General features: G+C 51.8%; 14 protein-coding genes across 14 annotated transcripts; 6 read left to right on the top strand and 8 right to left on the bottom strand.

Annotated features, from left to right (window-relative positions):
* Window positions 1–2,492: 2,492 nt before the first annotated feature.
* Window positions 2,493–4,689, bottom strand: VTN00DRAFT_4032 (uncharacterized protein; the record flags this gene model as incomplete). Its single annotated transcript, XM_069430416.1, has 2 exons — window positions 2,493–4,045; window positions 4,113–4,689. The coding sequence occupies 2 exons, from the start codon at window positions 4,687–4,689 to the stop codon at window positions 2,493–2,495; spliced, it is 2,130 nt and encodes a 709-aa protein (XP_069289553.1).
* A 374-nt stretch (window positions 4,690–5,063) lies between these two features.
* On the bottom strand, window positions 5,064–5,456 carry VTN00DRAFT_4033 (uncharacterized protein; the record flags this gene model as incomplete). Its single annotated transcript, XM_069430417.1, has 2 exons — window positions 5,064–5,299; window positions 5,342–5,456. 2 exons carry the CDS (start codon window positions 5,454–5,456, stop codon window positions 5,064–5,066), a joined length of 351 nt encoding a protein of 116 aa, XP_069289554.1.
* A 79-nt stretch (window positions 5,457–5,535) lies between these two features.
* Window positions 5,536–5,928, bottom strand: VTN00DRAFT_4034 (60S ribosomal protein eL43; the record flags this gene model as incomplete). The annotated part of the gene is made up of 3 exons (XM_069430418.1): window positions 5,536–5,704; window positions 5,815–5,845; window positions 5,910–5,928. 3 exons carry the CDS (start codon window positions 5,926–5,928, stop codon window positions 5,536–5,538), a joined length of 219 nt encoding a protein of 72 aa, XP_069289555.1.
* Window positions 5,929–6,628: 700 nt separating this feature from the next.
* VTN00DRAFT_4035 (uncharacterized protein) lies at window positions 6,629–8,105 on the top strand (the record flags this gene model as incomplete). Its single annotated transcript, XM_069430419.1, has 5 exons — window positions 6,629–6,818; window positions 6,881–7,028; window positions 7,080–7,152; window positions 7,214–7,338; window positions 7,391–8,105. The coding sequence occupies 5 exons, from the start codon at window positions 6,629–6,631 to the stop codon at window positions 8,103–8,105; spliced, it is 1,251 nt and encodes a 416-aa protein (XP_069289556.1).
* Window positions 8,106–8,511: 406 nt separating this feature from the next.
* On the bottom strand, window positions 8,512–10,050 carry VTN00DRAFT_4036 (uncharacterized protein; the record flags this gene model as incomplete). The annotated part of the gene is made up of 6 exons (XM_069430420.1): window positions 8,512–8,792; window positions 8,881–8,932; window positions 9,039–9,479; window positions 9,594–9,701; window positions 9,807–9,859; window positions 9,972–10,050. 6 exons carry the CDS (start codon window positions 10,048–10,050, stop codon window positions 8,512–8,514), a joined length of 1,014 nt encoding a protein of 337 aa, XP_069289557.1.
* A 477-nt stretch (window positions 10,051–10,527) lies between these two features.
* On the bottom strand, window positions 10,528–11,681 carry VTN00DRAFT_4037 (uncharacterized protein; the record flags this gene model as incomplete). Its single annotated transcript, XM_069430421.1, has 4 exons — window positions 10,528–10,950; window positions 11,007–11,075; window positions 11,132–11,603; window positions 11,671–11,681. The coding sequence occupies 4 exons, from the start codon at window positions 11,679–11,681 to the stop codon at window positions 10,528–10,530; spliced, it is 975 nt and encodes a 324-aa protein (XP_069289558.1).
* A 374-nt stretch (window positions 11,682–12,055) lies between these two features.
* VTN00DRAFT_4038 (uncharacterized protein) lies at window positions 12,056–12,382 on the top strand (the record flags this gene model as incomplete). The annotated part of the gene is made up of 1 exon (XM_069430422.1): window positions 12,056–12,382. One exon carries the CDS (start codon window positions 12,056–12,058, stop codon window positions 12,380–12,382), a length of 327 nt encoding a protein of 108 aa, XP_069289559.1.
* A 245-nt stretch (window positions 12,383–12,627) lies between these two features.
* On the bottom strand, window positions 12,628–14,016 carry VTN00DRAFT_4039 (uncharacterized protein; the record flags this gene model as incomplete). The annotated part of the gene is made up of 4 exons (XM_069430423.1): window positions 12,628–12,744; window positions 12,812–13,063; window positions 13,164–13,819; window positions 13,998–14,016. The coding sequence occupies 4 exons, from the start codon at window positions 14,014–14,016 to the stop codon at window positions 12,628–12,630; spliced, it is 1,044 nt and encodes a 347-aa protein (XP_069289560.1).
* A 662-nt stretch (window positions 14,017–14,678) lies between these two features.
* VTN00DRAFT_4040 (uncharacterized protein) lies at window positions 14,679–15,881 on the bottom strand (the record flags this gene model as incomplete). Its single annotated transcript, XM_069430425.1, has 5 exons — window positions 14,679–15,292; window positions 15,353–15,551; window positions 15,614–15,663; window positions 15,720–15,767; window positions 15,824–15,881. 5 exons carry the CDS (start codon window positions 15,879–15,881, stop codon window positions 14,679–14,681), a joined length of 969 nt encoding a protein of 322 aa, XP_069289561.1.
* Window positions 15,882–16,336: 455 nt separating this feature from the next.
* Window positions 16,337–17,276, top strand: VTN00DRAFT_4041 (uncharacterized protein; the record flags this gene model as incomplete). The annotated part of the gene is made up of 3 exons (XM_069430426.1): window positions 16,337–16,621; window positions 16,695–16,948; window positions 16,994–17,276. The coding sequence occupies 3 exons, from the start codon at window positions 16,337–16,339 to the stop codon at window positions 17,274–17,276; spliced, it is 822 nt and encodes a 273-aa protein (XP_069289562.1).
* A 1,817-nt stretch (window positions 17,277–19,093) lies between these two features.
* VTN00DRAFT_4042 (uncharacterized protein) lies at window positions 19,094–20,479 on the top strand (the record flags this gene model as incomplete). Its single annotated transcript, XM_069430427.1, has 2 exons — window positions 19,094–19,863; window positions 19,951–20,479. 2 exons carry the CDS (start codon window positions 19,094–19,096, stop codon window positions 20,477–20,479), a joined length of 1,299 nt encoding a protein of 432 aa, XP_069289563.1.
* Window positions 20,480–20,877: 398 nt separating this feature from the next.
* Window positions 20,878–22,281, bottom strand: VTN00DRAFT_4043 (uncharacterized protein; the record flags this gene model as incomplete). Its single annotated transcript, XM_069430428.1, has 2 exons — window positions 20,878–21,772; window positions 21,830–22,281. 2 exons carry the CDS (start codon window positions 22,279–22,281, stop codon window positions 20,878–20,880), a joined length of 1,347 nt encoding a protein of 448 aa, XP_069289564.1.
* Window positions 22,282–23,009: 728 nt separating this feature from the next.
* On the top strand, window positions 23,010–25,027 carry VTN00DRAFT_4044 (uncharacterized protein; the record flags this gene model as incomplete). The annotated part of the gene is made up of 5 exons (XM_069430429.1): window positions 23,010–23,244; window positions 23,305–23,397; window positions 23,457–23,683; window positions 23,749–24,388; window positions 24,444–25,027. 5 exons carry the CDS (start codon window positions 23,010–23,012, stop codon window positions 25,025–25,027), a joined length of 1,779 nt encoding a protein of 592 aa, XP_069289565.1.
* A 472-nt stretch (window positions 25,028–25,499) lies between these two features.
* Window positions 25,500–26,833, top strand: VTN00DRAFT_4045 (mitochondrial 54S ribosomal protein mL46; the record flags this gene model as incomplete). The annotated part of the gene is made up of 3 exons (XM_069430430.1): window positions 25,500–25,668; window positions 25,728–26,434; window positions 26,531–26,833. The coding sequence occupies 3 exons, from the start codon at window positions 25,500–25,502 to the stop codon at window positions 26,831–26,833; spliced, it is 1,179 nt and encodes a 392-aa protein (XP_069289566.1).
* Window positions 26,834–27,174: the final 341 nt, after the last annotated feature.

Below are 27,174 nucleotides of genomic sequence, written 5' to 3' on the forward strand. Positions count from 1 at the left end.
TGGCATGTCGTAGGAAACATGGCGACGATGACGGGCCGGCTGAGGGAACGGAATTGGGCTGCTGTATATGGGGATAGCGTGGGGTTGGAAAGGTGTGCTAATCGCATTGTCCAACTCCTTATCTCATCACGAATATTCTTCTGCTGTAAGTGTATGGGGTTGTATAGTCCACGGAGATCAACCAGCTTTCAGGGGATACCCAGCAAGTTCAGAGAATCTTGATGTGGAACTCTACCTAACATTAGAATTCATAGTCCTCAACAGAAGCAGTGCACAGCCTCTTCTCGAGGACGGAAATCTTGTTGGATCGATCTCTCTGAGCGCTTATCAGGATTTTGACTTTGGACAACTTGCTGCGCAAGTCGTTGATGGTCTGTTCGGATGTTGTTTCAAAATAAAAACGGAGGGAGGATAATGGAGAAAGTTAGACAATTCTTAAACAGTTTTCCATTCGTCTTCCTGTATATATTAAGCTGACAGTCGGTAGAACCATGAGCCGCATTACCGAACGTGAAACTCGGATGGTGACGTTGCGGACGGTTGCGCGTATTCGCAGCCACGTACCCAGTCGCCTAGCGGGATGTGACCTTCCCCGCACGGCGTATAAAAGCCTATGTAGATGGGGTAATACTGTTTCCCGCGGTGTTTGATCCATCTAGTTGGGCTTCAAAGTATTTGCTGTTGCCGGATATCGCCTTTAGCCATGAAAGTATCAAGCGAAGATGTAGCTGACTGCTAGTTCTGTAAGTCAGATGATGTGACTCGAATCCGAATTCTCAATCTTAGCTCGATAAAATATACAATCTACTAAAAGGAGTACATGAGGTTCTTGAGCGTTCGGGTCTCGTCATCTGGGGTATTCTGTAAACCTCATCCATTGACTATATCTTCCGTAAAACTGGAAATTCGCCCAGTCCCGCTCATCGCGACCCGTTGGCGCGTTGCGGTTCCACTGCGCACCTGGGATGGGCTCACGCGCAGGATAGATCCCTGGAAACGGAGTCAGCTCGCAAAAGACTCTGGGGAGTTTGCAAGGCCCTTACCGGCTGGTGCGGTGGCATATGAATATCATTTTTGGGGCTCCGTTGGCAGTTACATTTTTTATTTTGGAATTCCTTGTAATTGATAAGAAGAGCGGACGGTACATACTATTGTGCGTCGAAACTGGGCCGAAAGGTTTGTAGGTGACCTTGTGGAAGGCACATCTCAGAGCGAAGTATGTACCTTTAAAAATACACTAGCACTGCGGTAAAAACTCCTGGTGATGAAAATCGGCCGGTGAATTATCAGATATAAAGACGTTTGTCATTAACTGTCGGGTCCAAATCACTTCGATTCAGTGAATGTGTAGATTTTCGGCATGTTGCTGCGATATACCCCTGTGCCCCGAATTTCGAATACATAAAAATGGAAGGTGGGTCTTCAATCCAGGACTTAAAGACATTGATGTCACAAAGACGGGGAATTGGGATACTAAACAATAAGCTCATCGAGTTGTAGTACCTGCGTGTTCCGTCTCTTCAGCTGGGATTAGAGTATAAGCCGCCGGAACATTTCTCGGAAAGAACTTCCAGTATAAGAAAAGTTGGTAGAAGTATGATTGAGGATGTAGATAGATACCTTTGTATGAACCTCCTTGTAGATCTTTCGATGATCCGACTATTTTCTGATATTATAGACGACCTCTCCATAGAATTTGCTCCATCGTCTGTCCTACTGTAAGCCTCGTAGAAATATATGTGTACATGCACAGAGCATTTTCCTCATCGGATGCCAGCGATATGTCAATACCACGGAAGGAAACTATATACGTAGGTAATCAAGTATGGTGGAGAAGAGAAAAGGAAAGTGTAGCTCCGGACGGAGGAAGAGGGGAATCTATGTATGAATGATGGCCCATCTTCTTCCATTTACAGCGTTCTCGACGTAGATCTTTGACATGCAGAGCTCTTCACTCCGGGAAACTGTGAATAGCAGGTCTAACTAGCTACCTGCATATCGCAGATCGTGGGTCATCGGAGAATATGTACCTTTTTTACAGCAGCGTTTATGGCTTGTCTTAACTCTCTTTATCAATGAAACGGAGGTATGACGAAGTTACGACGACATACTCTAGTTTCCAATGCTTTACGATGCTACGATACGAAGAGACCTATTGAGAGAGAACGGTGAATGCCCCAGAGTTGAAAGTGACCAAGACCGCTCGGGAGGCGATCAATGATGGTCTAAATGTTGAACATTATTGTCGACAGTAGAAATATTCTATAACAGACAGAAGAACATCAAAATACCACACACACACGATTGTATATACAAGTCCCAGGAGGGTATCCGATATATCCGCCATAAAATCCTCTGTAGAAAACTCCGTAACGAAACCTAATCATATGTTGCCGGCCCTACCGAAAACCCAGGTAAGGCGACGGAAATCAAACAGGCGCCAGAGCACAATAAACGCCGTCATATATGCCATGCCGTTACACGTATTACCGCTAAGTATGATTAGAACTGGTTGCCGCCTCCTTCTTTTGCTTCAAGGCCTCGACGGCCTTTTTCACTTCGTCACTGGCGACGTCCTCCCATTTCGCCTTTGCATCTGCATCCAGTGACTCAACGTTCCCTACTCGCTCGTAGAGCATTCGAGATATGGTCCGGTTGATGTCCGTATATTCTTCTTTTGAAACGACTCCGCTGCGGTAGAAAGGCTTCAACGAAGCACCAACCAATTTCTGGACTTCCGACTTGACAGCCAATGAAGGGCCTGAGCGCGTAGGTGAGGCTTCATTGGACCTTGAAGTCCCCTGTCGAGATGACCTGTTTACTGCATTGGGACGTGAATGACCGGCTCGGGCGGCATCGTCAGAGTTCCGGGTCGACGAAACAGATGGTGAGAAATCGGGTGAGGAGGGAGAGACCGGGTCCGATTGAGATGCGAGCGGGACGGGGGATATAGGTCGACCCCTGAGGTGCGGAGGTGGGGGAGTTGAGGACAATTGGGGCGAAGAGCGATTAGAAGGCGAAGGTGATATGGACGGGGATGATGGACCGGGTGTGTTGTGGTCGGCTGGAGCATTTGATGTCGGAAGAGATTGACCATAGGAGCCGTTGCGGTTCGGATTGGAAGCTTCTTCAACTTCTTTCAATAGTGACTGCAGGAAACTTGGCCCGGAGCTTTCGGCGTTGAGCCTTGCGGACACCTGTTCCCTTGCCGCTCTCGAAGACTCGCCATTTTGCAAAGCCATCGCTGCTAGCTGCGAAGTCCTCCTTGTTCGCGGACGTTTCAACTTCCGCTCGGGCTCCGCGGGCTCAGGAGAAGGAGACAGAGTAGGCTCCTTTCTCTTCCGTGCCGCGCTCGGGTCGTTTTCAAGTTCGCGGGCTCTTTCAAAAGCATTCCATGCTCTAATCTCCTCCAAAGACTCAGGCTCGGGGGTCGGGGCCCTTGGAACCCTTGGTCGAGAAGGTCTCGGTGCGTCGATGTCGAGAAGAGCAGCGGTGTCTCTAAACCTGTTTGCTGCACCTTGTCGTTCTGCAACCTGAAACCGGCGTTGCCATGCTCGGAAGTCTCGTTGATTGGATGCTTCCCGCTGCCGTTGCCGGTTAATGTGATCTGCAGCACGATCATCGTCGAAGGGAAAGTCCAGATCAAAGTTGAGACGATCCCAGACAGACTGCCATACCCGCGCCCAGTGGAGGGAATTGGCTTGGTTCCTATTCCGAAGCCTCCGCTGCTGAGCTCTTGTGCGACGCTGAGAGCGGTCGCGCGACAGCCTCGTTGGCGAGTCGCCTACCGATCCCAGAGCTCGTTGTGCCTCACACTGATCACAGTACCAGGGTCCCGAGGGTATAGCGTCGAGCCCAACACAGTAAGTATGGGAGGCAACGTCACAGCCATCACACAAGAGAAGCACTTCTTCATTGTCAGAGTCTCCACATATCGGACAGGGCTGTGAGTCGGTATCATCATCGAACTGGTCTATTATCATCGACGGATCGACATCTGCGACTTGGACTCGGTCTTCAACCGTGTAAGACGACACGATCGGACCTGCAAGGGATGAAGTTAGCAATATATCCCAAATTATGTTGACTACAGGTGCAAAAGATATACTTACCTCCGGGGGTGTCGCTCAGTTCAACAACATTGAAACTTTGGCGGCAAATGGGACAGCTGTTGGCCCTTTCGACCCAAGGTTTCAGACAGTTGTTATGGAGATTATGTCCGCAGGGAAGTAGATGGGCAATTTGAGTCGATTCATCACTGCTGACAGCAGCTTTGGCTTTAGAATCGGCCTTGATATCGCTGTCTGATGTTCCCTGAATGCCGCCGTCTTCAGGTCTTGGCGAGGACCCGGCGGCGACGGCAAGAGGGTCGCTGGCGCCTTCGCCAAGGTCTCCTAAGCACACAATACAAGTGTCTGACATTGGCCGAGGGATACGTGCCCAGATACTCTGCAGGTAGGCTGTAGGGAGGCATGAAGAGCAACTTGGAAGCTCATGAGGCACGGCGAGGAGTGTAGTAGAGAACAGTGTGGGGAGCACGCGGCGGCCTTTTGAAGGTGGACCGGCCGGCTGAGCTAACGCGAAACAGCTTGGGCGGTAACGTGACCGGCCATAGGCGAGCGGCGGGCCACTCGACGCTCTCTTCCAACAGGCTCTCTCGACGCCGAGAATACACGATGATACTTGCATGCTGGCGCGTCGAGATGCAAGGTTCCATGCCTAGCTGCCCGGGCATTGGTGCTGGGGTCTTGTGAGGCTTCTTAGCGTAGTGTAGCAGTCACCTGAGCGTCGAAGCGAAGTATCAGACTCACCAAGACTAATCGACCTAGTAGATCAAGACCCTGCCCCAGCTACCTACCTGGCACATATGCATGGAAACCTTCCAAGTAGCTACGATCATAATTCTTATCCTTGGTCCTTTTTCCTACCACAGTGTCGGAGAACAATGCAGCACCGGGCGTGCTTGAAGCCGTGAAAGGACATTCTGTTCCGCAAAGCACGTCTCCGGTCAGCAGCAGCTTGAGCACTCTTACAATGAAAGCAACATATAAAAATTGAAATTATCATCTCTGTTCATCGCTAATCGATGCAGACGCCCTGTAGAAGAAGGCAGTTCCAGGGTCCAGATAAATGCATGCACTGGGTCTCTTCCGCAGGAGTCGCAGGTACTGGGACGTCCTCAGTCGTAGTCTGAGATCAGCATTTGAATTTGTGTCTATTGGTAAGCTTCGTATCGATGAGGCAGCCCGAGCTATCGACATCGAGTGAGCGGTATCCGTAACAAGACCGAGCTCCCATGCTATTCCCAGAACCGATCATTTTTCTTTTGCTTTTTTTAGACATGCAAAGAAAAAAAAGAAACCCATCATGACATTTAAACCTCCGCGATTTCTCTCAGACGGCGGATCGTAGAGCGGGTGGCAGCGGCGGCCGGAGTCCTGTTGTAACATCCCCATTGATCAGTATCTTGTATACCCTCGGTGATTTTTTTGTCCGTTCGGTTCGTTGCGCCGAATTTCGGTCCCAATTGTCGACTTACGAGACAGTCCAAGCACCACCGGCAACGGTCTTGTGGCAACCCTTGCACTCCCAGATTCCGACAGACTTCCGCTTGACGGTGTTCTTGCCGCAGAAGGTGCAGATGTAGCGGGCGTGCTGGGTGATTTCCATCTTCTTCACCTGCTTACGCAGGGAGGCACCATATCTGTAAGCAAACCAACGTGTCAACAATCCATTCAAAATTATCTCATCGTCGAAAATATCGTCGTCGGTCTGAAGATGAAGTATTCGCAGTGGAGAGTGTGCCGAGCGTACCTGGTACCGTATTTACCGGTGACACCGACCTCTGTAGAATCAAATTAGTCTCTTCATCATCAAACAGTCTCTTGTTCGAGAGGTCTAAAACATACTCTTGGTGCGCTTCGTCATCTTGTCTCGCGTCTGATTGTCGAGGTCGAGGGAGGTTTGGAGTGCGGTTGGTTCGAGAACGGTGCGCTCAGATGTGAGGGTGTGATTGTGGGCTCGCTTAGGGCATGAATTCTTGGCGGGTGTCCAACCACGTGATGACAGTTCCAGGCGTCAAATCACGTGAATAGGTAGATGCTGGAAGGAGTATTTAAGTACGGAATAAGACATGCAGCGTCACGGGAACACAGGCATTAGGTACCACAACATCAGACCGCCAGCTTCTACGGTGTAACATCATCACATCGAGATACAGCCTTTGAACATATTTTTTACCTTTATGCATAGAGAAAATTAGAAATGCTTGTCATACACACGCCGCTGCGCTATGAATTTCCACCAGTACCATGGATATCCCTTAGTAGGCTCATACTGAACCTAGGTGGTGGTCCGGGAGTGCTGTGGTGTAGGTTGTGGGGAACCGGGCTTCCCGGTGGATCTACAGAGGAGGCAACTTCCGCCGCGTTCGCAACAACCACCAGGAGCAAAAGAACGGCATTGTGCTCTGATAACACCGTTCTCTTGTTCATTGAGAATTAAACGCGTTTGTTTCCGATATTCCTGAGAAGTTTTGCTGTTCATCTTGTTTCTGCGACCTTGAAACCTTGATCGACATTCCTGTCTGCTCTCAGTGGAGGTGCCTACTATTGTTTACCCTAAACAAATGGCTTCAGATAGAGAGTTCAACTTTGTCCTCCTGGGGCCCACTGGTTACACAGGGAAACTATGTGCAGAACACATTGTCCAGCATCTTCCAACGGACCTGAAATGGGCTATTGCTGGTCGTTCCGCTGAGAAGCTCGAGCAGGTGGCCAAGGATCTCAAAGATGCGAACCCTGATCGGATCCAGCCTGGTAAACAGCCCCCTGCGTCTTTTCTAACATGTGATTACAAGGCAAAGACTGATAAGATATAGAAATCTTGATTGTCCAGCTCAACAAGCAGGAATTGGACTCCTTGACCCGGAAGACTCGCCTGATCATCAATTGCATCGGCCCGTACCATCTGTACTCGACCCCAGTTGTCGAAGCTTGCGCTAACAATGGCACTCATTACATTGATGCGTAAGAACATACAAACTCCTTTGCAACGTATTACGTAGCTGATGTCAGAAGCACCGGAGAAACACCATGGGTCAAACGGATAATTGAACAGTATCACGAGGCAGCCAAATCCAACGGTGCAATTGTCAGTCCTATCTATATACAGACAAAGACATATTGGGATTTTCCCACTTACCAGAGACCAGATAATTCCTTCAGTTGGCATTGAGAGCGCACCGCCAGACCTGCTGGCCTGGTCGCTAGTCAAGCTGATTCGCGAGAAGCTGTCTGTCGGCACGAAGGAAGTCATCTCCTCGATCCATGAGATCAAGTATGACCAGTTACCCATTATTTACATCCCATGTTGCTAAATATTCTCGCAGGAGCTCCGGACCCAGCGGTGGAACCCTCTCTACGATCCTTACAACCTTTGAAACCGTCGGTCTCCAAGACCTTATCAAAGCGACAGACCCCTTCGCTCTCGCTGCCTCTTCTCCCCCAACGGACATTCCAAAACCAAGCATAGTTGAGATTATATTTGAGACCATCCTTGGTGTCCGTTCCGTGTCTGATCTGGGAACTCTTACCACATCACCGTCTGCGGTGGCCGACGTCGCGATCGTGCACCGCAGCAGCACGCTGATGCGCGAATTCTACGGCCCCCGATTCTATTTCCAGCAGTTTCTCCGTGCTAGAAATGTCTTCGTGGCCTTCTTCATCCACATTGCGTTGGTCATAGGACTGGCACTCCTTGTCATACCACAAGTTCGCTGGCTTGTTCAGAGATTCGTCTATCCCCCCGGTGAGGGGCCCAAGAGGGATCCGAGTGACAGGGTCGAGTTCCGCGCAGTGGCTACGGCTGATCAAGACACCGCGAAACCCAAGCGTGCGCTTGGAAAGCTAACCTTCCAAGGGGGCCTGTACCCCCTTACAGGATTGCTGCTGGCTGAGGCGGCTATGGTGATCTTGACTGATGAAGAGAAGGTGAAAAAGGTCTCCCGTTGCGGCATCGTGACCCCGGCAACTTTGGGGGAGGAATACGTCGACCGGCTCGACAGGGTCGGTTGTCGTATCGAGACCAAGCTTCTCGACTACTAGGGGCCCTTAACGGTTTCGCGGTATACCGTATATGTCTGGACGTCTCTCTTGACACAAGTCTTGACTCATGAATCTATGGCAGTATGAGTTTTTGATTTCCCTTATTTTCGCGCGATCCCTTACGACGCTGTTTGTCTTTGCTTTTGTCGTTCCGAGAATGTTACCTCCCGTCTGGCCATCACCTTCATGAAGCACCCTTGCAGATGCCCCTAAGAGAATCTCTTTCCGTACAAACGATGCGATGATAGAACGCCATATATAGTCTACAATTCAAGTCCATGATATGTTAACCATAAAAAGACTAGCCCTGTTCCCACACTGCTTATATTCCTCTCAGACGCAGCCACAAATGCATGCATGTATAGAAAACTACCAGTCAGCTACAACAACTAAAACCTGTACCTAACTACAGTTTACTACCCGACTGTCCATTGACAAAGACCACCTCCTCCAACCACCGAACAAGGATCTTATTCACCTCGTCCGGCTTCTCCCACAGCGCCCAGTGCGACGTGTCGACCTGCTTGACCGTCAACTTGGGGATAACCTTGCTCATTCCTTTTCCCAGGTGCGGCGGGAGGGCTGAATCCCTGAGCGCCTGGATGAAGAGCACGGGGACGGTGATCCGGCGGTCGAGGATTGCGAGTTCGTCACGGTAGTTGATCTCGCGCGTGCGGTACCAATTCACTGAATGGAGATGCTTGTTAGGATAGATCTTCCAAGGGAAATAAAATGCACTGCACCATTCACGAGGAAGGAGGGGGGGGAAGCATACATGGTCCATGGATACCATTCCGGGCGAACTCCTCGGTATAATAATCCAGTTCCTGGAAGTAAATAAATAAAAAGATCAACAATCCAATCTGCACAATTCTGCAAATCCAATCCAATCGAACCCGGATGGAATGGAATATTCAACATATGCACACTTACCTCCCTCCCCAACAACCTCGACGGCCCCAACCGCATCATCCGATCCAACAACACCCCCTTCCTAGCATCAAACCCCAACTCCCCATCCCCCGTCCTCCCACCGTACAACGCAAGAAGGAACTGTCTGATCTCATCCTTCGAGCGGATCGCCTTCTCCAGCTCCTCGCTCTTGAACTGCAGCTGATACGTAAAATTTGGAGCACGCGTCCGGACGAGCTCTTCAAGAGACAAGTATTGCGGGGAAGGGGGCACAAAGGGTACGCAGACGGTGAAGACGTGCGTGACGAGATCCGGGTGCCAGAGGGCGATGCGGTAGACGAGGGTGGCGCCCCAGTCATGTCCGCCGAGGATGATCTTCGAGGCGCCCAGGCTGAGTGCGAGGGCTTTGATGTCGTCTGCGCATTGTTTGTGGCTGTATGGTTGTGGGGGGTCGGGTGCATCCTGTGTGGTTTGCTTTGTCAGAGTATATATGTTTGTTTATATTACACACACGTAGATAGGTAGGTATGTATATATAATATTTTCAGCAAAAAAAATAATAAGACAAGCTCTTACCGTCCTCCCATATCCCAGACAGTCGGGGGCGACCACCCGTAGACCCATGTTGATGAGGAAGGGAATCTGGTACCGCCATCCCATCGACAGATCTGGGAAGCCGTGGATCTATGTAGCAGTCTTAGCAATAAGACTCAGAAATCATCGAAGTAAAAAAAAACCCCTTCAAAAAGGAAGCGGAGCCAGAGAGGTTCGGGGGGAGGGACCACAAACCAGAAAGACCGTTGCCCGATACTGGCCGGCTTTAGGCTGTCCAAGGAGGTAACCTGAAGAAGAAAAGAAAAAGCCATTACGAATCAGTATATCCGTGAAATGTATTTATCAATTTCTATAGCGGTTTATATAGCAGGTAGGTAGTTGATCTTGGGATCTGCTCACCGTAGGTCTTTCCATTGACCTGTGCCGTCCGGCGCTCGACCCGCGTATCACCCGTCACATTGATCTTGTCGACGGCCATTTTCAAGTTGAACTCTCAGAAATCACAAATTAGGATGGCAGGGAAGCTCCAGAACGCCTAGATAGTTATTGAAGAGAAGCTTTGAAGCTCTCCGTCGTGCTACGTTCACAGCATTTGATCTTTTCGGACCCCACTGCGGCTGACAGGTCACACAGGATCGCCGAGGTTTTAAGTTAGATGCAGAACTTCAACTGGAAACCGACAGTAGGTCAATGTAAGTACTAAGCGGTAAACAATATAGCTAATAAGTCATGGATTGCATAGGTGCTTGAATTAATTTTCAGGTATCTATTTTGATCCGTTACCGTTGAAGTAAGATGATAATCGTCAGAAATAGATCTACATGATAAAGCTCGTTCCTCGCATAGGGCTCGTTTCTTGGTCAGGAGCCCCTTAGGAGTGACTTGGTATCATCACGCAGCTCCCGTACATCGCGCGCATATCGATAGAACTGAAAAGAAGGTATACTCCCTGAAGCTAGTAAATGACCGTGTCCTCCTTGTCTTCCTCCACAACCTCTCCCGCGTCGTCCTCATGTCCTCTGTGAGCCTCTGGGTGGTCATGGGCAGAAACAGCGTTGTCATTAGCAGTAGTGGCAGCAGTAGTAGCATCAGTCTGTGGGATTTCAGTGTTCTTTTCGTGGTTAGTATCAGGACCCACCGTATCCGGAGCGTGAGCAGATGTATCCTGTTCCTCCTTTGACTCCTTTTCGTCAGGGTGCGGCGCTTGTTTCTCGTCTTCACGTGCCGGGCTGCGTTCTTCTGGCTTGCGCTGTTCTTCTTCAGGCGGGTATCGCGCTTCGAATTCGGCAACTTCTCTTGCAATTATTTCCTCGGCTTCCCTGATCTGCTCCTTTATCACGTCCTCGTCCTCAGGGCGCAGCTGCCATGGCTTGTAGTACTGTAAGATTTTTAGTCAGTTGAGGATCATAAAGCAATTATGGAAGCCAAACTTACCAGAACAGGCTCGGTCTTGGTCTTGAGGAAATGAGCCATGGCCAACATGTTCGAGTGACGGAGTTCCATCTGCAGCACGAACCGTTAGTATAATTCTGCTGGCATATTCAGAACCAATAACATACCGATTCCCTCTCGTAGATCCTCTGCTCCTTCCTCCGCCTGGCGGTCAGCTCTTCGCGCCTCTTCCGCTTCAGCTCGTCGTACTCCTCATCTTGCAGCTTCAACTTGTCCTGCTGCCTCTTCTCAATATCCGCGCGTCGCTTCTGTGCTGCTGAAGATGAGCTCTGTGAGAGTGTGCCCAGCAGGGCCCCGAATAGTCTCCGGCCGCGCTTGCGCTCCTCATCGGCCCCGTTGCTCTGTCGAGCCCCTCTCCGGTCCGTTCTGCGGTCGCGATCTGCGGCCGCGGGGGACGGCGGCGGTCGCCTACTATCCTCGGGGGAAGAACGGGGAGGAAGATCATGCTGGTCGCTGAGTCGGCGCCGTTTGCTGTCTGTCTCTGAGACGGAAGATTTCCTCCGCTTCAGGCCATTTTCCGGGGATGGCGGGACGCTCTCATTGTCTGGTTCGGGCAATGCGACTGCGGATGCGATTGAACTGAGAGCTTCGGATTAGCTGGCGACTCCAAGGAAGAGGGAATCGACGAATTCTGGAACCAACATACCTTTCGGCCATGGCTGCAGGATAGATGGCGATCGAACAGGCCGCGAAGATTCGAGAGACGACAGACGTTTACAGCGCCATGCGGGAATCGAGGCTTGGAGGCTGTCACGGCGCCCTCGAGGCTCGCAGCTGATCGCGCGGGTGGCGCACGGGCCAACATACCCGGGTTCATGAACTCCAGGCTCCAGCAAGGAAACCGAAATTTCGACTTTCTTCCTCTTGTCCACGGCGCTTCCACTTGGTCCACGACGCAGAGGCAAGCCAGACCTCTTCTGATTCCATAAAGAGCCTGTGCTCTTTTCATGTTAAATTTACTTTCGTTCAGCTTTACAACTAAGTCTTGTCTTTCACGTTAATTGCGGTCTCTGCTCTCTCTAATCGCAACCATGTCGCGCCACCACCCCGATCTCGTTATGTGCCGCAAGCAGACCGGCATCTCCATCGGCCGGCTCTGCGACAAGTGCGACGGCAAGTGCCCCGTCTGCGATTCCTACGTGCGGCCGACGACCCTCGTGCGTATCTGCGACGAGTGCTCCTTCGGTAACTACCAGAACAAGTGCATCGTCTGCGGTGGCGAGGGTATCAGCGACGCGTTCTACTGCTTCGAGTGTACGCGGCTCGAGAAGGATCGTGATGGGTGTCCGAAGATTATAAACCTGGGAAGTTCGAGGACGGACTTGTTCTACCAAAAGAAGAACTTCCGAAATCATTGATGAAGGATATCTCAGTCCTTGTTCTTTCTACTCTAAGGGAACAGGGTCTATCTCTCGAAACAGAGATGTGTACATGCTGAGGGGCTATGGCCTAAGGAGTCTGGGGTGTCCGTCAAAATGGTTCAAACTCGGGGAACCATGCTGTCAAAGGAGATACAATAATCGAAGGCGAGAACAATGGGATATATCCAGTTACGCGACTAGCAGAGCAGGGAACATCTCCACCGATCGATCGAACACCAGGTTTACCGTCCTGGCCGCTTAGGTCTCGCGAATCCTCTCTGTAGTCCGTTGTCCTGCGGGGGATGGACTTCTTCATGCAGTCTAGCTTCGGTGATCTCGTCTGGCGAAGATCCCTCGATCTAATAACCCAAGCGGTCAGTCGATTCGTCTCCACACATCGTCTACCTTAGTGAGAGCATTCATTACCTTCTTCGAAACCTTGATACCTTCGCTCTCTGCCACCTCGATAGCCACCCTCCGCGTGCTAGCATACAGCATACGCTCTTTGATGGACGAGTTGGACGGGCAAGTGTAGATGAAGATCACGGCGTCGGAGTCGGGATAGTGGTAAAAGGTGTACCGTGGTGAGGACTCGGAGATCTTCCCAGCCACGGCTCCAGGAGCGATGGACGACTCCGACTCCGCCAGCTTGATGGTCTCAGTCGGGATGTCGATAGCCTGTACATAGTATCAAAAACGCATTAGCTCAAATAAAAATCGTAAAACTTGGAAAACACAGTGTTCAGCCCATAATCCAAAGCAGAAAGGTTGAACATACCAACTGCACCATCCCACCCTGCTGCAGCGCCTTTAGCGCAGCCTTCGCATCCTCATCCACCGGCATACTAACATGCATGCCACCCGCGCCCGCAGCCTTCTTGAACGTACCCCCAATGCCAACATCCCTCCCAATCGTCCCACTCCTCGCCTCCTCCTCCGCCCTCCTCACAGCCTCCAGCTCCCGCTCCTTCTCATCCATCAGATCCTCCCTCTTGAACTTCCCGCCCCTCCCCTTCCCACCGTTCTCCTCGGCCTCCCTCTCCTTCCACGCCTCCTCACCCACAACCTCCTCCTCCTCCGTCGCGAAGATCGTGCTCGCGAACTTCTCGCTGCCCAGTTCCCGGACGAGCGTCGCCCGCGTCGAGGCGAAGAGCGTCTTGGCCCGCACGCCCGCGTTCGAGGGGATGTAGGTCAGCGCGGCGAGGTCGCCGCTCCAGCGGCGGAGGATGAGGTAGATGGGGGTTTGGGGTTTGAGGATGGAGGAGAGTTGCGGGAGGGAGGGGTAGAACGCATCTTTCGGAGAAGAGGAGGAAGTTGAAGAGAAGGGAATTGGGGATTGGGGGGTCAGGGATTCGGAGGTGATGGTTACGGGGAGGCAGAAGAGGGATGGGTCCGAGGTGAAGGAGTTGAAGGCGTCGTGGAGTTCGGGGGAGACTGTTGTTGTTGTTGTTGGTGTCGCTGTTAGTATTCTATTTGAATTTATCTGTACAGTACTCGGGGTATATCATGCTAGTAGACAGCTGTCACATAGTAGGAGCGGGATTGTACAGTGCATGTGAGAGTCGGACGGGAGATGCATGTGTTAACAACGGAACTTATTTTTCTAACTCACCTGTTATTCCGGACTGCATCTTGACGGACTTGACCCGTTTCAATGAATGGAGAAGAAAACGTCGGTTTCTACAGGAGGAAACCGTAGCTATGTAGGTGTCTAGTTGACAACGGCGGTCACTGCCCGCTAGTTGTTGGCTAGCAGCTGATGCCTCGCCCCGATGGTTTCGAGCTGCGTGGCCGCAGCGGGGCAACAGGCCCTCCGCGTCGCCGTTTCGTACGGATAAGGCCCCCTCTCAGGCAACCCCCCTCCGTCCCAACTGTCGTGTGCCATATGAGCTTTTGAGAGGATTGAACAAGGAAATTAATTGTTTCAGGATACCTCTTCAGGATCTCTGTACAGTTCCCTTCTAACTGACGAGGATACGTCTACGCTCAGTTCCAGACCTCGGTCTAATCCCGCCCGAAGATTATTTATTATTTTCACATGAATGGCAATGAAACAGCTCGATTCCTTTTGATACCTGCCTAAGAACCAAACGGTAGAGGAATCCAGATATATATATGTACAGTACAGTTTCAAAAAACGAAGCCGTCATCCAAACAGGCTCGACCTGTATACCTAAATCCCTTCTAACCAAGCCGCGGTGTGATGTAGTGATGCAACGGAGACGCCACCATGCTTTTGGTATCAAACGCTTCGAAGAGATGATCCAAGGAACGTAAATGAAACATTTTCTTTTTACTCTGAGTAGTCGCCTCCAAAGATAGACCATCTCGACTTCTCGAGCTTCTCCCTCAGGAACTCGTACACGGTGAACGTGACGGCCTGACCGGGCGCCACTCTCATCACACGAGGGGTGATACCCTTGTAGAAAGCCTTGGCACCCTCCTGCTTGAACATGTCCGAGGCGATGCTCATGATACGGGCCATGGCGGTCTGGCCGGGCTGGGCGGGAGTTCTCTGCAGTCTGGTCTTGATCGTGTCAATCGGGGCGTTCGAGAAGGGACCCATGGCACCGGAGATGAGACCGATCAGGGTCGTCTGGTACGAAGGCAGCTGCTTGTCGGCGTACTCGGGCTGGGCCTTCTGCAGGAAGGTCTTCAGGTAGGAGTACGCAGTGAAGTTGGCGGCCTGGTTGGTACCCTGGCGCAGGGCGGTGAGGGAGACACCGCGGTACAGGGCGCTGAATCCTTCCTCCTTCACGACGGTGAACAGAGCGTGCGGTGCGCTGCGGTACTTGGGGGCGTCAAGAGGGTCCGCCAGACTGTGGTGCTGAGCTTGCAAACGAATCTTCACGACTTCCATTGGGTTCACGACCGCCACGGCTTCGGTCACACCAGCAGCGAGACCAGCTGAGGGCCATCCGTTAGCGTTGACACAGCTTTCCTTCTACTCATGGCGATTTCACCTACCAACGAAGGTCGCTTTGCCGCTGACAGTTCCGGTCTCCTTGTCTGCAAGCAGCTGCTTGTACCACTCGTAAGAGGTAAATCGAATGGCCATCTTAGGAATAATTCCTCCCAGCACTGCTCCAAGACCCTTGTAGAGACCCAAAGCGGTCTCCTTCTTCACGATCTCAACACCGGTGGCAACGAAACCGCGAGGTTTCACCTGCAGGACATGAGTCAATTGACCAACCCGTATACCAAGTAGCGAGCGTCCGTGTCACTTACACCAGGTGCCTTGGCTCTCCGCGACAGCTGCATCCGGACCTTGATGGTATCTAGGGACATCGTAAGCACGTTTTCCTTCTAGGTTCGGGATCTGTCATTGACCTACCTAGGGGGTGGCAGACGAGAGCCTCCATCATACCCGCACCTCCACCAGCTGTTCTCCAGAGTCAGTAACCGCAGTCGAACGACCTGAGCCATATGGAACTGTACCAATCAAGTTGGTGGCCGCCGAAGCGGGCTTCTTGCCATTCTGGTTATTCTTCGACATTTTGCTTTTTATGAATATCTAGACCCGTAACCCTTTTTCTCTAGCGCTATGCCTTCCTCTTCACTCGTGTGTGGCCAATGCAATGCCAAATTTTCGTTCAAATAATCGTAGACACTCAGATTTTGATAAGCGAGAAAAAAAAAAGGAAAAGGAGAAAAAAAGAGTCGGGCTAAGCAATGGACTCCGGCGAACCGAGAGGAAACGCAGGAAGCGGTGCAGCCCGTAGACTTTTTTCTAAATAGTATACAACCCCAACGTGGGAGAGAGGGACAGCACCAGGATTAAGAATCAGACGTCACGAGCCAAAGGGTGAGTCAGATTGACTTGGGGCACCCACTGGTTATAACTGGGGGACCGAGGATCTTTACCTTGGTTAAGCTAAACGGCCCAGTACCAGTGAGGATAGCTCCAGTATTGACGGGGAAGCGGAGAGGCCTGTCTGGGCGAGCGGAAAGATGGAGACCATCCACAACGACGGAGAAAACTCGCAGAAAGAGGCAGAAGGGGCGGGACCGACACCTTTCCACGCCCGAGCCAGCGTAGCCCAGGTTATTAATCCCCAGACCCTCTGGGTAAAGGCCTGGAGCGTCTCACAATGCATGTCCGTGCCATTGAGCAGCCATCCGGGCACGTTTCCCAGGGCTTCCGCACGGCGGATAAAGCAGCTCGAGCAGAGGCCCGAGGCTCCGGGCGCAGGCTGGGCTGAGCTCCCTGTGTTCCGGGGGGGGGTCTTACGCTGGGTCTGGCGCGCCGAGTGGGTTTGCTGGCGCTGGAAAAAGTGGCCCTCCAGACCCTCAAACTATCCATGACGAGATGGCGGCGAGGAGGGCGGAGGCATCGGGGTCACTTCACATGCGCTCTCTCTCTATACGGAGGTCGAGTCGTCATCAGACGGTCACTCCGCCCGTCACGAGCCAGATCACAGATGGGGTCGGCGTGCGCTGCCCTCACGGTCCGTTTGCGGGAAATGTCGGTAGATGCGGCCTGCTCTTGCCCCCCGCCGAGCCGAGGTTCGCTACGCTGGCCGCCGATGCTCGGAATTCTCCCGTCCCGGCCTCCATTGGCGGGTATAGATATTGGCGTCGAGGGCCCTAGCTGCTCTTCTCCTTCAGATGCACGCTCGAGTTAGCCCGCGGATGCATGTGCTGTGCTCTAGCTGGTGATCACGGGCGACCAGATATCCTCCGTGACATGTACTCCGTGGGGGTTGGCAGCACGATGTCTGCTGTACACTCGGGTTACCGGAAAAGTATTGAGAACACAGAACCACCCCAGACGTGGCTCGAGCCGGGTTCGAGACCACTGGGTATTATTAACCCGGTAAAAGGCAGGATCTCCGCGGCTGGTTATGTTTTTCCAGATCCATGGCTGTGCTATCTGCCGGCGGTTTGCTAAGAGAAAATGCAGCAAAAACTCAAAAGGGACACTTACCGGTCTGCAGAGGATACAGGTCACCCGAGTACTTTCCTTTACCTGACAGGCCTTTTAGACATCTACTTTTTTAGCGTGTACCTCTCAACTACTGCTTTCCTGATGGAATTATTTCTTAGATCATCAGGCGCAATCCTTGATCTTCTCATTCTTCTGGCACTTTGTCCTGTCTCTCCTCGATTTTTTGTTTTAATTTTTTTTTTAGTGTGGGGAAATAGTTTGCCTCCGTCAACCCTCAGGAGGCTGCCCCTTACCGGGCCGGAAACTTATGCGGTAATACCCTTACGGAGTCCGGAGTACATAGCTCCTATCTTATCCATCAGTCTTCATCGCCGTCACTATCTCCGACAAAGCCGCATACCGCTTCGTTCACGATGAGGTCGAGGAGTCGAAGACCCTCTCATGGAGCAACTAATGATGCATCGATGTATTGTGACAGTTGTGCGGTCCTCTCCAGACCGCTTGATCTTCCTCAGGAATCGGGAATTGCCGAGCCATGAACGAAGCATGCATGCGTTATATAATACTAACGTCCAACTCACGCCCCTTCTGCTTTCGAGGAAACTTATTACAAAGCTCCTTCCTGAATTACTAATTCAGTTGTTCCCGAGCAAGACAGCATCGGCAGGACGCTGTCAAAGAGACGCAATGTTACATGACATGTGCACTTGCGTGACTGATGTTGGAGAGACAGCAAAGCTCCATCCACATATAACCGGCTGTGTTACTACAGGAGGCATGCGAAAACATGCAGATTACTGCAGTCGTCCTGGTCGAGGATAAGCCGCGAATGCAATTCGAACCGTAATGCTGCAATACATTAAGATCCATTGACTATCGATTGCAGGCCACAGAATTACTGAGTATCCATAGACCCTCAAGGCGTGGTCTACCTGTGCCTAGCCCACCAAATGGACAGTTTCTTGCTAGCAGTTCAGAAGAGAACTGGATATACTGATCAATGTGCGCAAACCACAAGAACCAAATGGACGACTACCTAGGCTCACTGGAAGTCCCCTAGCGCGTACACGGTGAGGGCAGTTCCTACCTATTTGGGTGGTTCCTGCTTATTCAGGGATTTTAGAAGGCATGAATTTAGAGGTCCCTCAGAATCCTTTTCCCCCGTACAATTTCCCCTTCTCATGACCACATGTTCTTCATGTATTCTCGAATACGGTGATCCAATGCGAATGAAACAATTGTTTCTCTAAAGAACCAGTCGATCGGTCTACAAATAACCTGCAATACCCTTGCAGTCCCTGCATATAGAATATTGGCGATGACAGCATGCTCGGAATGCAGACCACATCATCATACATACAGCAAGTGCAGTTGCGAAGATTCTGGTGAACGTCCTGCTCATCTATATTAACATAAACAAACAAGGTATAATTACCTAGCCAAGACCTAGGGACTTAGTCAGGACCTATGTATAAAGAACGAGCACATGTCGGAATTCTCCGTACTCCAGGTTCGGGGAAGAGGCGGGGAAAGAAGCGTTGTGGCCGGCGGAGTTCTCCACACACCGCTGGATCAACGCTGCAGCATCAGCCTTCAATCGGCTTGGTCTCCGATCGTGCAGATGCCAGACGATCATCACCCGCTATCTACCAATCCTTCTAATGACGTCCTCGCAATGGGAGCAGCAGCAAACTTCTGCACAAATTTTCTTCGTGCCCGGGTAGGCGAAGACCAAGAAAAAGAACAAAGCGAGGGTGGCATCGCGAACCCCTCCTTACGCGCCTTTCGTCGCCCTTGATCAAGTTCTCGTGAAAAAAAAAATGGGTAATGGCGGTGATGACGGACCGGGTCATCGCAACGAGGAGAACAGGAAGAGGAAGCGGGACATTCTGAAGACAGTGCTCCTGTTCCTCCTACACCAATGGCTCATGGTCGGGATCGGGGTCGCCTGCGTGCTAGCGTACTTTTTTCCCAACGTCGCGAAGCATGGCGGTGTGATCCGGTCTGAGTATAGCATCCTCTACGGCGCTGTTGCCATCATCTTCCTCATCTCGGGGCTGGCCATCCCGCGACAGAAATTGTTCTCACACGTTTTGAGCTGGCGTCTCCATGCGCTTGTTCAGGTCACGTCCTTTCTATTCGTCCCAGCGTTGGTCGTTGCCCTAGTCCATGCCATCCTGGCTGGAGATCCTCACGGGCATATCGACAAGGCCGTGCTTGCGGGATATATCCTTACAGCGTGTATCCCCACTACAATCTCGTCGAACGTGGTCATGACCAGAGCCGCAGGAGGGGATGATTCAGCGGCGCTGGTGGAGGTGTTGGTTGCCAATGTCTTGGGCCCCTTCGTTACCCCGGGCTGGACTGTCGCATTATTGCCCAAAACGGCTGATTTTGATCCCTGGAGAAATGGAGGCGGAGACCTCAATGAAATGTACAAGGATGTCTTCAAACAACTGGGACTCAGCGCGCTCCTCCCGCTGGTCGTGGGGCAGCTGATACAATGGACTTGGCCCGAGAAGACAATATGGGTGCTACAGAGGTTCAAAGTAAACAAAATTGGCACGGCATGTTTGTTACTATTGATCTGGTACGTCCTCTGCTTTTTAAAAAGAACAACTTGTCTCTGTTGAGAAGTCTGTCAAAACCGCATAGATAACCAACAAGACATCGCCAGGACCACATTCTCCTCTTGCTTCGCGACCAGAGCTCTTGAATCACTTTCCACCCAAAGCATCATCTTCGTTGTACTCTTTAATATTGCCCTCTACCTCTTTCTGACCCTGGTCTGTTTCTATGCCTCACGTCCACCAAAAATCCTATCCTCCCGGCCCTGGAGTAAGCGTCTTTTCCGGCAGGTTCCCCCAGAGGAAACAATTGCAATCTGTTTCTGTGGGCCGGCCAAGACCACAGGGCTGGGGATTCCGCTGCTGTACGCCATGTGGACGTCTGTGGATCTCTTCACCAAGGCAAAAACGTCTGTTCCCGTCCTGCTCTACACGACGGAACAAATCTGCGTCGCACACTTAATGGTGTATGTGTTTCGAAGGTGGCACGCGAGACTTAACAAGAAGCACGACCTCGAAAGCGTCGGGGATGCGGAAGGCCTTCCCGAAACGACAGAGAATCCGAACGATCATAGCGTGCTGGCGCTCAGCCATGGGCCTGCAACAGTGGACCGCTCTAGTGAACACGAAAAGACCTAGACTTCCAGATATATCCCCAAGGCCTGACAAAGGAAACACGACTATATATTGAAAATTAAGTTTCTCCTGGAAACTATAATCTCAGACTAATGAGGACATGAAAATACAATGATGAACAGGACCAGGTCTCCGTTCGAGGCATCCAGTCGGATGGATATGAACGATTGGTGCTCTTGGAAAGAGAACCGTTCGTTGAACGGGGCTGTTGGTCCAGCGGGGCAAATAGGCCCTCTTCGGAGCATCGATGCCCCGTCTCACTGGATCTATAACAAGATCAAAGAATGGATATGTATATAGACAAAACGACTTGTACAGAAAGGATATCCCCGAGACCTCTGAACAACCCAATCGGAACCATTTTCAGTTCTTTACAGACATACGAACCTCATGATATATCGTTATATGTAACTGACCTTCACTCCCATCCCAACAGTGCCCCTGACCTTCTGCCAGCTGGTGGCTGTTATCCTCCTTATGCGATCTCGCACGTCTCGCCTGCTGAGCGCCATTATAATACCCAGCATGAAGAGGAGAGTGCGAAGCAACGCCATTGGGTTACCGGACACAGTCCGCCCTATGCTGCGCAGAAGATTATGCAGTACAGTGATGAGGGCACGCGATTGTCGCGCCCGAGAATGCGACTTGTCCACCTTCTTCGAGTTTTTCGAAGACTCCGGAGGTGGAGAGAAGGTTGTCCGTCCTGACGGGTCAACAGCCTTGCCGCCTGAGAGCTTTTCTGCTGACCTTGGTCCTCTGCTCTTAGCAGCGCCGTTTGGATGGCCTTTCTCGATCCCGTAGTCTATCTCACTGCTTGTTCGCTTGTGTCCGTTATCCTGCTGCAATCGTTCTGCGGCTGCAGCTTCCTTCGCTCTTCTCCACTCCTCCTCTTGCATCTGCCGTTCTAGCTCCGCATCCTTTTCTCGCTGTATTTCTGCAGCGCGCAGGCAACTCTGCTCCTTCTCTTCTTTGAGACTGTCGAGAGTCTGTAGGAAGACATCCTTACGCTCTTCGTCTAGGAGTTCGCTCATCCTTATGAACTCTCGGGCATAGTCCCATTCCTCGTTCCTGGGAAGGACATGCAGGGTGAAAAGCTCGACTATCCTGACTCGAGATGCTAGGTCTTTTGGAGTGTTTGCCCCGCTGGCCGGAATGCGTCGCCGACGCGAGCCAGACGGTGAGGTCTGCAGATGCGCTGCAATATCAAGGTCCGGTTGGCCGTAGGATGAGAGATAGGTCTCGAGGCGCTGCTGGTTGAGGGTCTGCGATGATGAATGGTTTAATAACAGGGTGGCACTGTCGTAGAGACTGTTAGACCGATAATAGGTAAACCATATGGGAGGTCAAACTGACAGATTATACACGACATCCGCATCCACGGAGCCTTCTCTCCCCCCGTACCCGGTCTGGACAATAGTCTCCCAGATTTCCCCATCGCGCACCTTCGACACCAGCGCCTTCCACTCCTTCTGCCCAAATGTCCTCTTTCCATCTTCAGCGCCCAGATCGACAATAGCGCTGAGCAGCGTGATGTAGAGGTTCCACACTTTGATCCTCAGCGTCCCAGACACTGTCGCGATCGGCGCAACGGGAGGTGAGGAACGGTCGTCACCATTCGTGTGTTGCTGCTGCTGTTCGTCCTGTGGGGGCGTGATGATAGGTTCCAGAGCCGCCAGGCACTCTGGTAGCCGGCGCGTTAGGAAGAGCTGGGAGGCATTCTTGTGGATCTGGGAGCAGAGCTTGGATGCAGAGAGCGGAGATGATGAGGATGAGGTGGAGGAGAGCAGCTGTGAGCGTGACGACATTTCGTCAGATCACTCGCTCAAGCGCTCTCTGAGCCCCGAGCGCGGTAGGAATTTATCGTGAAGGAATTGGACGTTGCAAGAGTCGAGGTGTGCCACATGTACAGTACGGTATGGTTCGTAGGATGAATGAAGAGAGAGAGCTCCGTTAGATGCCTAAGGGGACCGTCCAGGCAGGAGGTTCAGAGGCCAGAGAGAGAGTTACCCGGGGTTTGGCTTTACCCTCGGCCCAGCTTTGGCGCGCTCTGGGGTTGGGAGCTCTGATGTCACGGGACGATCTGGAGTAACATCCATGCGCCGGAGCATGCTCCACCTTTTAACACGGTTCAGTTACTGTTCAGGGACATGCTCCTGTTTGTTGCTTTCCTATTGTATGATTCATGGGTTGACAAAAGTTTTGTCTAATCTGTTTCTTTGCCAAGTCTGCAATTCCAATTCTGTGTTCAATAAGCCTTGTAGGACCTCACTGGACAGATCTTGGCAAAACGACTATGCCCGGACATGGGCATAAAGTCTCCAGCCCAATAGGCTCGGCATCTTCAGAAACAACTTCCACCTAGTGTCGAGACCTTATAATCATTAACTCTTTCCTCTTTTGCCTTCGTCTGTCACTGAATTCATCTCTGGCTCCTCCGCCCGAATGATCACTCCGCAACTCTGCAATCACCTACCTAACCTATTGGAGGCGCCTTTGTACTGCACCAACTTTCTAGTAGTACTACTAACAGACAATGGACATCACCGGCCAATCATTCTTCTACCATCTTCCCAGGATCCTCGACGGCCTTGCGACCTGCTGCTTCGTGGCTCTGGATCTGGAGCTTTCCGGGATAGCCACGAACCCGGCGGGCCCTTCGACAGGCGCACAGACGCTCCAGGAACGGTATAATGATATCAGAGAGGCTGCCGACAGGTATCAGGTGCTGCAGATTGGGTTGACGATCGGACTTGAGGATCCTAAGACAGGTAAGGGGGAAAGATACTGTTCTCATCCAATAAACTTGAGAACTCAATGGCCACCTGCAGGGACTTATACTTTGAAACCGTACAATCTCCATCTGAGTCCCATCATCGACCAGAAATTGGAAGTGGAGAGGAATTGGTCCTTCCAGAGCAGCGGTATGGTAACCCCAATCGGTCGATACATGCACATCTAGTGACACTGGGTTCAAACCTAGCGGTCGAGTTCTTGATGGGAAACAAATTTCGTATAGAGGCCCCCTTTCAGGAAGGCGTCCCTTACCTGTCCCGAGATGAGGAGAAGCTGGCAATGGCTAAAGCGGTTGAACGGCGAGATCGGGTTACCGTCCCATCCGATATCGACGTCAAGGAAACAGACCACGAATCCCTGCAGTTCTTGAAAGTCGTTCGGAGCGGAATCAACGCTTGGCTTGCTCTCGGTGATGTGGATGCGCCCTAGCATTTCCCCGTGATGAACGAACGAGGCTTATTTGAATTGAGTTTCTATAGAGTGCCGAAAAATATCTCAACATCCCGCCGCCAAAGAGTATACATACGCCCAAGGGGAAAAGTGCCTTCCCTACGGCACTCAACCGATTTCAGAAGAGGCTTGTTCACCAACTGGTCCAGTCGGAATATCCGTCCCTTGTGACGATCGGCAAGCCTACTTTCGTGCAGATCATCCCGTACGATGAAGCCCGTGAGAACGAGATCAAGAAAGATAGAATACGTCGAACAGAGGAGCGCATTCTGAGACAGACGGGATTCAGGTGGATTGCTGAGGCTTTGGCTGGTGGAGATCTATCCAAGCTCGATCCGGGAGTCTTCACGTCCATCATGTCGAGTTCTGCTGCTGTGGAAGGAAAGCACTCCATGAAAGAGTTCGCGGATAGATTGAAGCTACGATTAAAGGCGAACAGACCGATCTTGGTCGGCCACAACCTTTTCACCGACGTGGTCAACTTCTGCAGATGCTTTTTTGGGCCCCTGCCGGTGCGAGTGGAGGACTTTCAGGAAATGCTCCACGGACTGTTTCCCGTTCTTGTCGATACAAAATACATGGCTACACATGACTGTGGTTCTATCAATCCGACGTCGTCATTAGCGGAGATCAATGACAGCCTAGCGGAACAGAAGAATCCAAAAATAGGTGAGTAGATTCCTTTTGGAGAATACATTCACTGCTAAAGGTTATTGTTTTTAAGTTGTGGATTCTCAGCACAGCAAGTACCAGGGCAAGCAGCTATTCCATGAGGCAGGTTACGATAGCTTGCTCACCGCACAGGTATTCGTCAAGCTTTCCGTTCAGCTGCGTGATGGTGGGACATCTATGCAATCTGAAACCAGGCCCGCTCTGAAACAGCGCCCGACTTCGGTCCACGGTGATACTGCAAGCGAAGGTGCAGTTTCTAGAGCGTCTAGCTCATCGGGCAGAAGATCAGATGAGGCTGGCAGCCATCCAACCCAGCAGCCTGTGAACTGGAAAGAGAAAACAGAGGTCAGCAGGGCTCGATCTGCATTCTCACACCGTACGAAGTTCGATCTCGTGACCGACACGGCCGAAGAAACCGCGGAGGACTCCGAAGAAGAAGAGCAGCCTGAAGACGAGTCTCAACTTCTAAGCTTCGAGGACGACGCTGAGATAGCCCGGAAGGTAAAGGCCGGAGAGCTTATCCCTCGTTCTGGAGCAGCGTTCTGGAAGGTCTACGGGAACAAACTCCGCGTATTCGGTACGCAGGAGAGAGTCTTAACCCTAGGCAAAGATAAAAAGCCGTGGCCAGAACGATGAGTAGCGTCTGCAGATAGGCTCGACTGAGTTCTGATGGCAGTAGAACCCTCTGTGCAGAGCTGAGACTCGGGAGGCTTACGGCGAGAGAAGTCTGCAGTGATACCACCAGATCATAATAGAATACGTATCTAAATATCATCACCAGATAGTTTTCTAAAAGTGACCAGAAATGCAAGATCCACACAGTGGACAGCACTTTTCTGGCGGCTTCAGATGGTCTGGCAAAAGAAGTTTTAATGCAGTGTATGCAGTGTCTATCTAACAGTACGCCTTGGACAAGAAGGTACCGCTAGCGAAAATTGACTGCAACGTAGAGTACTCGCTCTGAGCACCTCTAATGATCGACTGGTTGTGGAGAGGAGAAACGCAGTGATGATAAGGGATGGGTGCTCGAGGAGAGAAAAGGAAAAAGGTACAGGAACCGCCGACGGTGTTTTTGAGTGCCCGGCAAAGTCACGCGGAAGCTAACCGCATGCGGTCTAGCTCGGGTGCGGCGTCCTCTGCGCTCTCAGGCCGCCGGAGGTTCAACTGTGAACTTTTCTCGGACGGGATATCAGTGTTCACCAGCACGACAACGTCCACCAAGGCCGGGGAGATGTCTGCGGGATCCAATGGTACACGGCGCATAGCGACGCTATTGCGTACGTATTTCTGATGCCGTCCCGCCCACGTTTGCCGCTGCTGCTGACACCTCTACCAGGTCCGTCCACCTTCGACTCCGCGGTCTGCAGAAGCTGTCAAGAGACCATTGTCCGCCGCAATTACTCCTCTGCTGCAGCCTCTGCGACCGCGGACAATGCCTCGGCACCTCCTCCTTCCTCCTCGACTTCCTCCCACCCCAATCCTGCCTCCATCCACCCGGTCTTGAAACCCACATACACTGTCAAGGCCGGAGTGGTGCTCTCCCGCCCTCCCCAGATCACCCGCGACCTGACGCCGTTCGAGAAGGCATACTACTTCTACCAGAAGCGGCTGAACGAGCGTCTCGCCCTGCCCTTTACCCGATACTTCTACTTCAAGCGCGGAACGCCCGCGGATGAGGACTGGAAGCGTAAATACAGGGAGCGCCAGACCCCCGCGCGTGATATCGGCAAGTACAATGCGTATTCGAAGGAGGCTTGGAACGATGAGTTGCTCGTCGGCGCGGTCGAGTCGGAGCCGGAGCACCAGATAGAGATGCTCGTTCGGGATGCGGAGACCTCGGCCAGCGGGTCCCAGGAGGGTGGTGCCGCTAAAAAGGAAGAGGTCCAGAGACCCTTTCCCCGGGTGACGGAGGCGGACAAGAAGGGAGACCAGAAGAGCCTGAACCGGGCACTGCAGAGGACGCTGTATCTCCTCGTGCAGTCCAAGGAGGGGTACTGGAAGTTCCCCAGCACGCCTGTCGAGGCTGGTGAGGATCTGAGAGGGGTGAGTATCCCTCTTCATAAGGCGTTTATGTGGGGCAGGATTTCAGCTGCCATTCATTTCATGAGACGGTGCACTGACCAGTTTCTCTACGTCTAGGCCGCAGAGCGAACCCTCGCCCAATCCGCTGGTGTCAACATGAACACCTGGATGGTCGGATACCACCCCATTGGCCACTTCGTCTACAACCTCCGGAAACCCCAGATTGACGAGAAGGCCAAGATCGAGCTGTTGGGCGAGAAAACCTTCTTCATGAAGGGCCGCATCATGGCCGGACAGGCCGACCTGAGCGTCAACACGCTGGGTCTCAAGGACTTCAGGTGGCTGGCCAAGGAGGAGATCGAGAAATACGTGATCCCACAGTACTACAGCTCCATCAAGAACATGCTGGCCGATCGGTAAAATAAAAACTGCGAGCCAGGCAATGAAGTTGAAGTTTTTTGTATAATGGATTTGATATGTGGCATGAGAGCGGGGTCCGACGAACGAGCTTCGACGAAATCGAGGGTGTTTTATTTCTCCGTCCATCTCCTTTCAAATGAACTCTTTCCCACTCTCTCTGTGTGTGTGTCTGGCTGGGGCCAATTCCAGGCTTGGCGTCTTCTCTTGTCTGTTTGTTACGTCTGTAGTATAAAGAAAGGGGGTACACAGAAAGCGCATATATTACTGTGCTATGTATAACTAGGATACTCCACCAGAAAATTCCCTGTCTTTTTTCTTGATTGATTCTTCATGACCATGAA

This window comes from Thermoascus crustaceus (assembly GCF_041956765.1).
Source record: "Thermoascus crustaceus strain CBS 181.67 unplaced genomic scaffold VTN00scaffold_2, whole genome shotgun sequence".
In the NCBI taxonomy this organism is placed as follows: domain Eukaryota; kingdom Fungi; phylum Ascomycota; class Eurotiomycetes; order Eurotiales; family Thermoascaceae; genus Thermoascus; species Thermoascus crustaceus.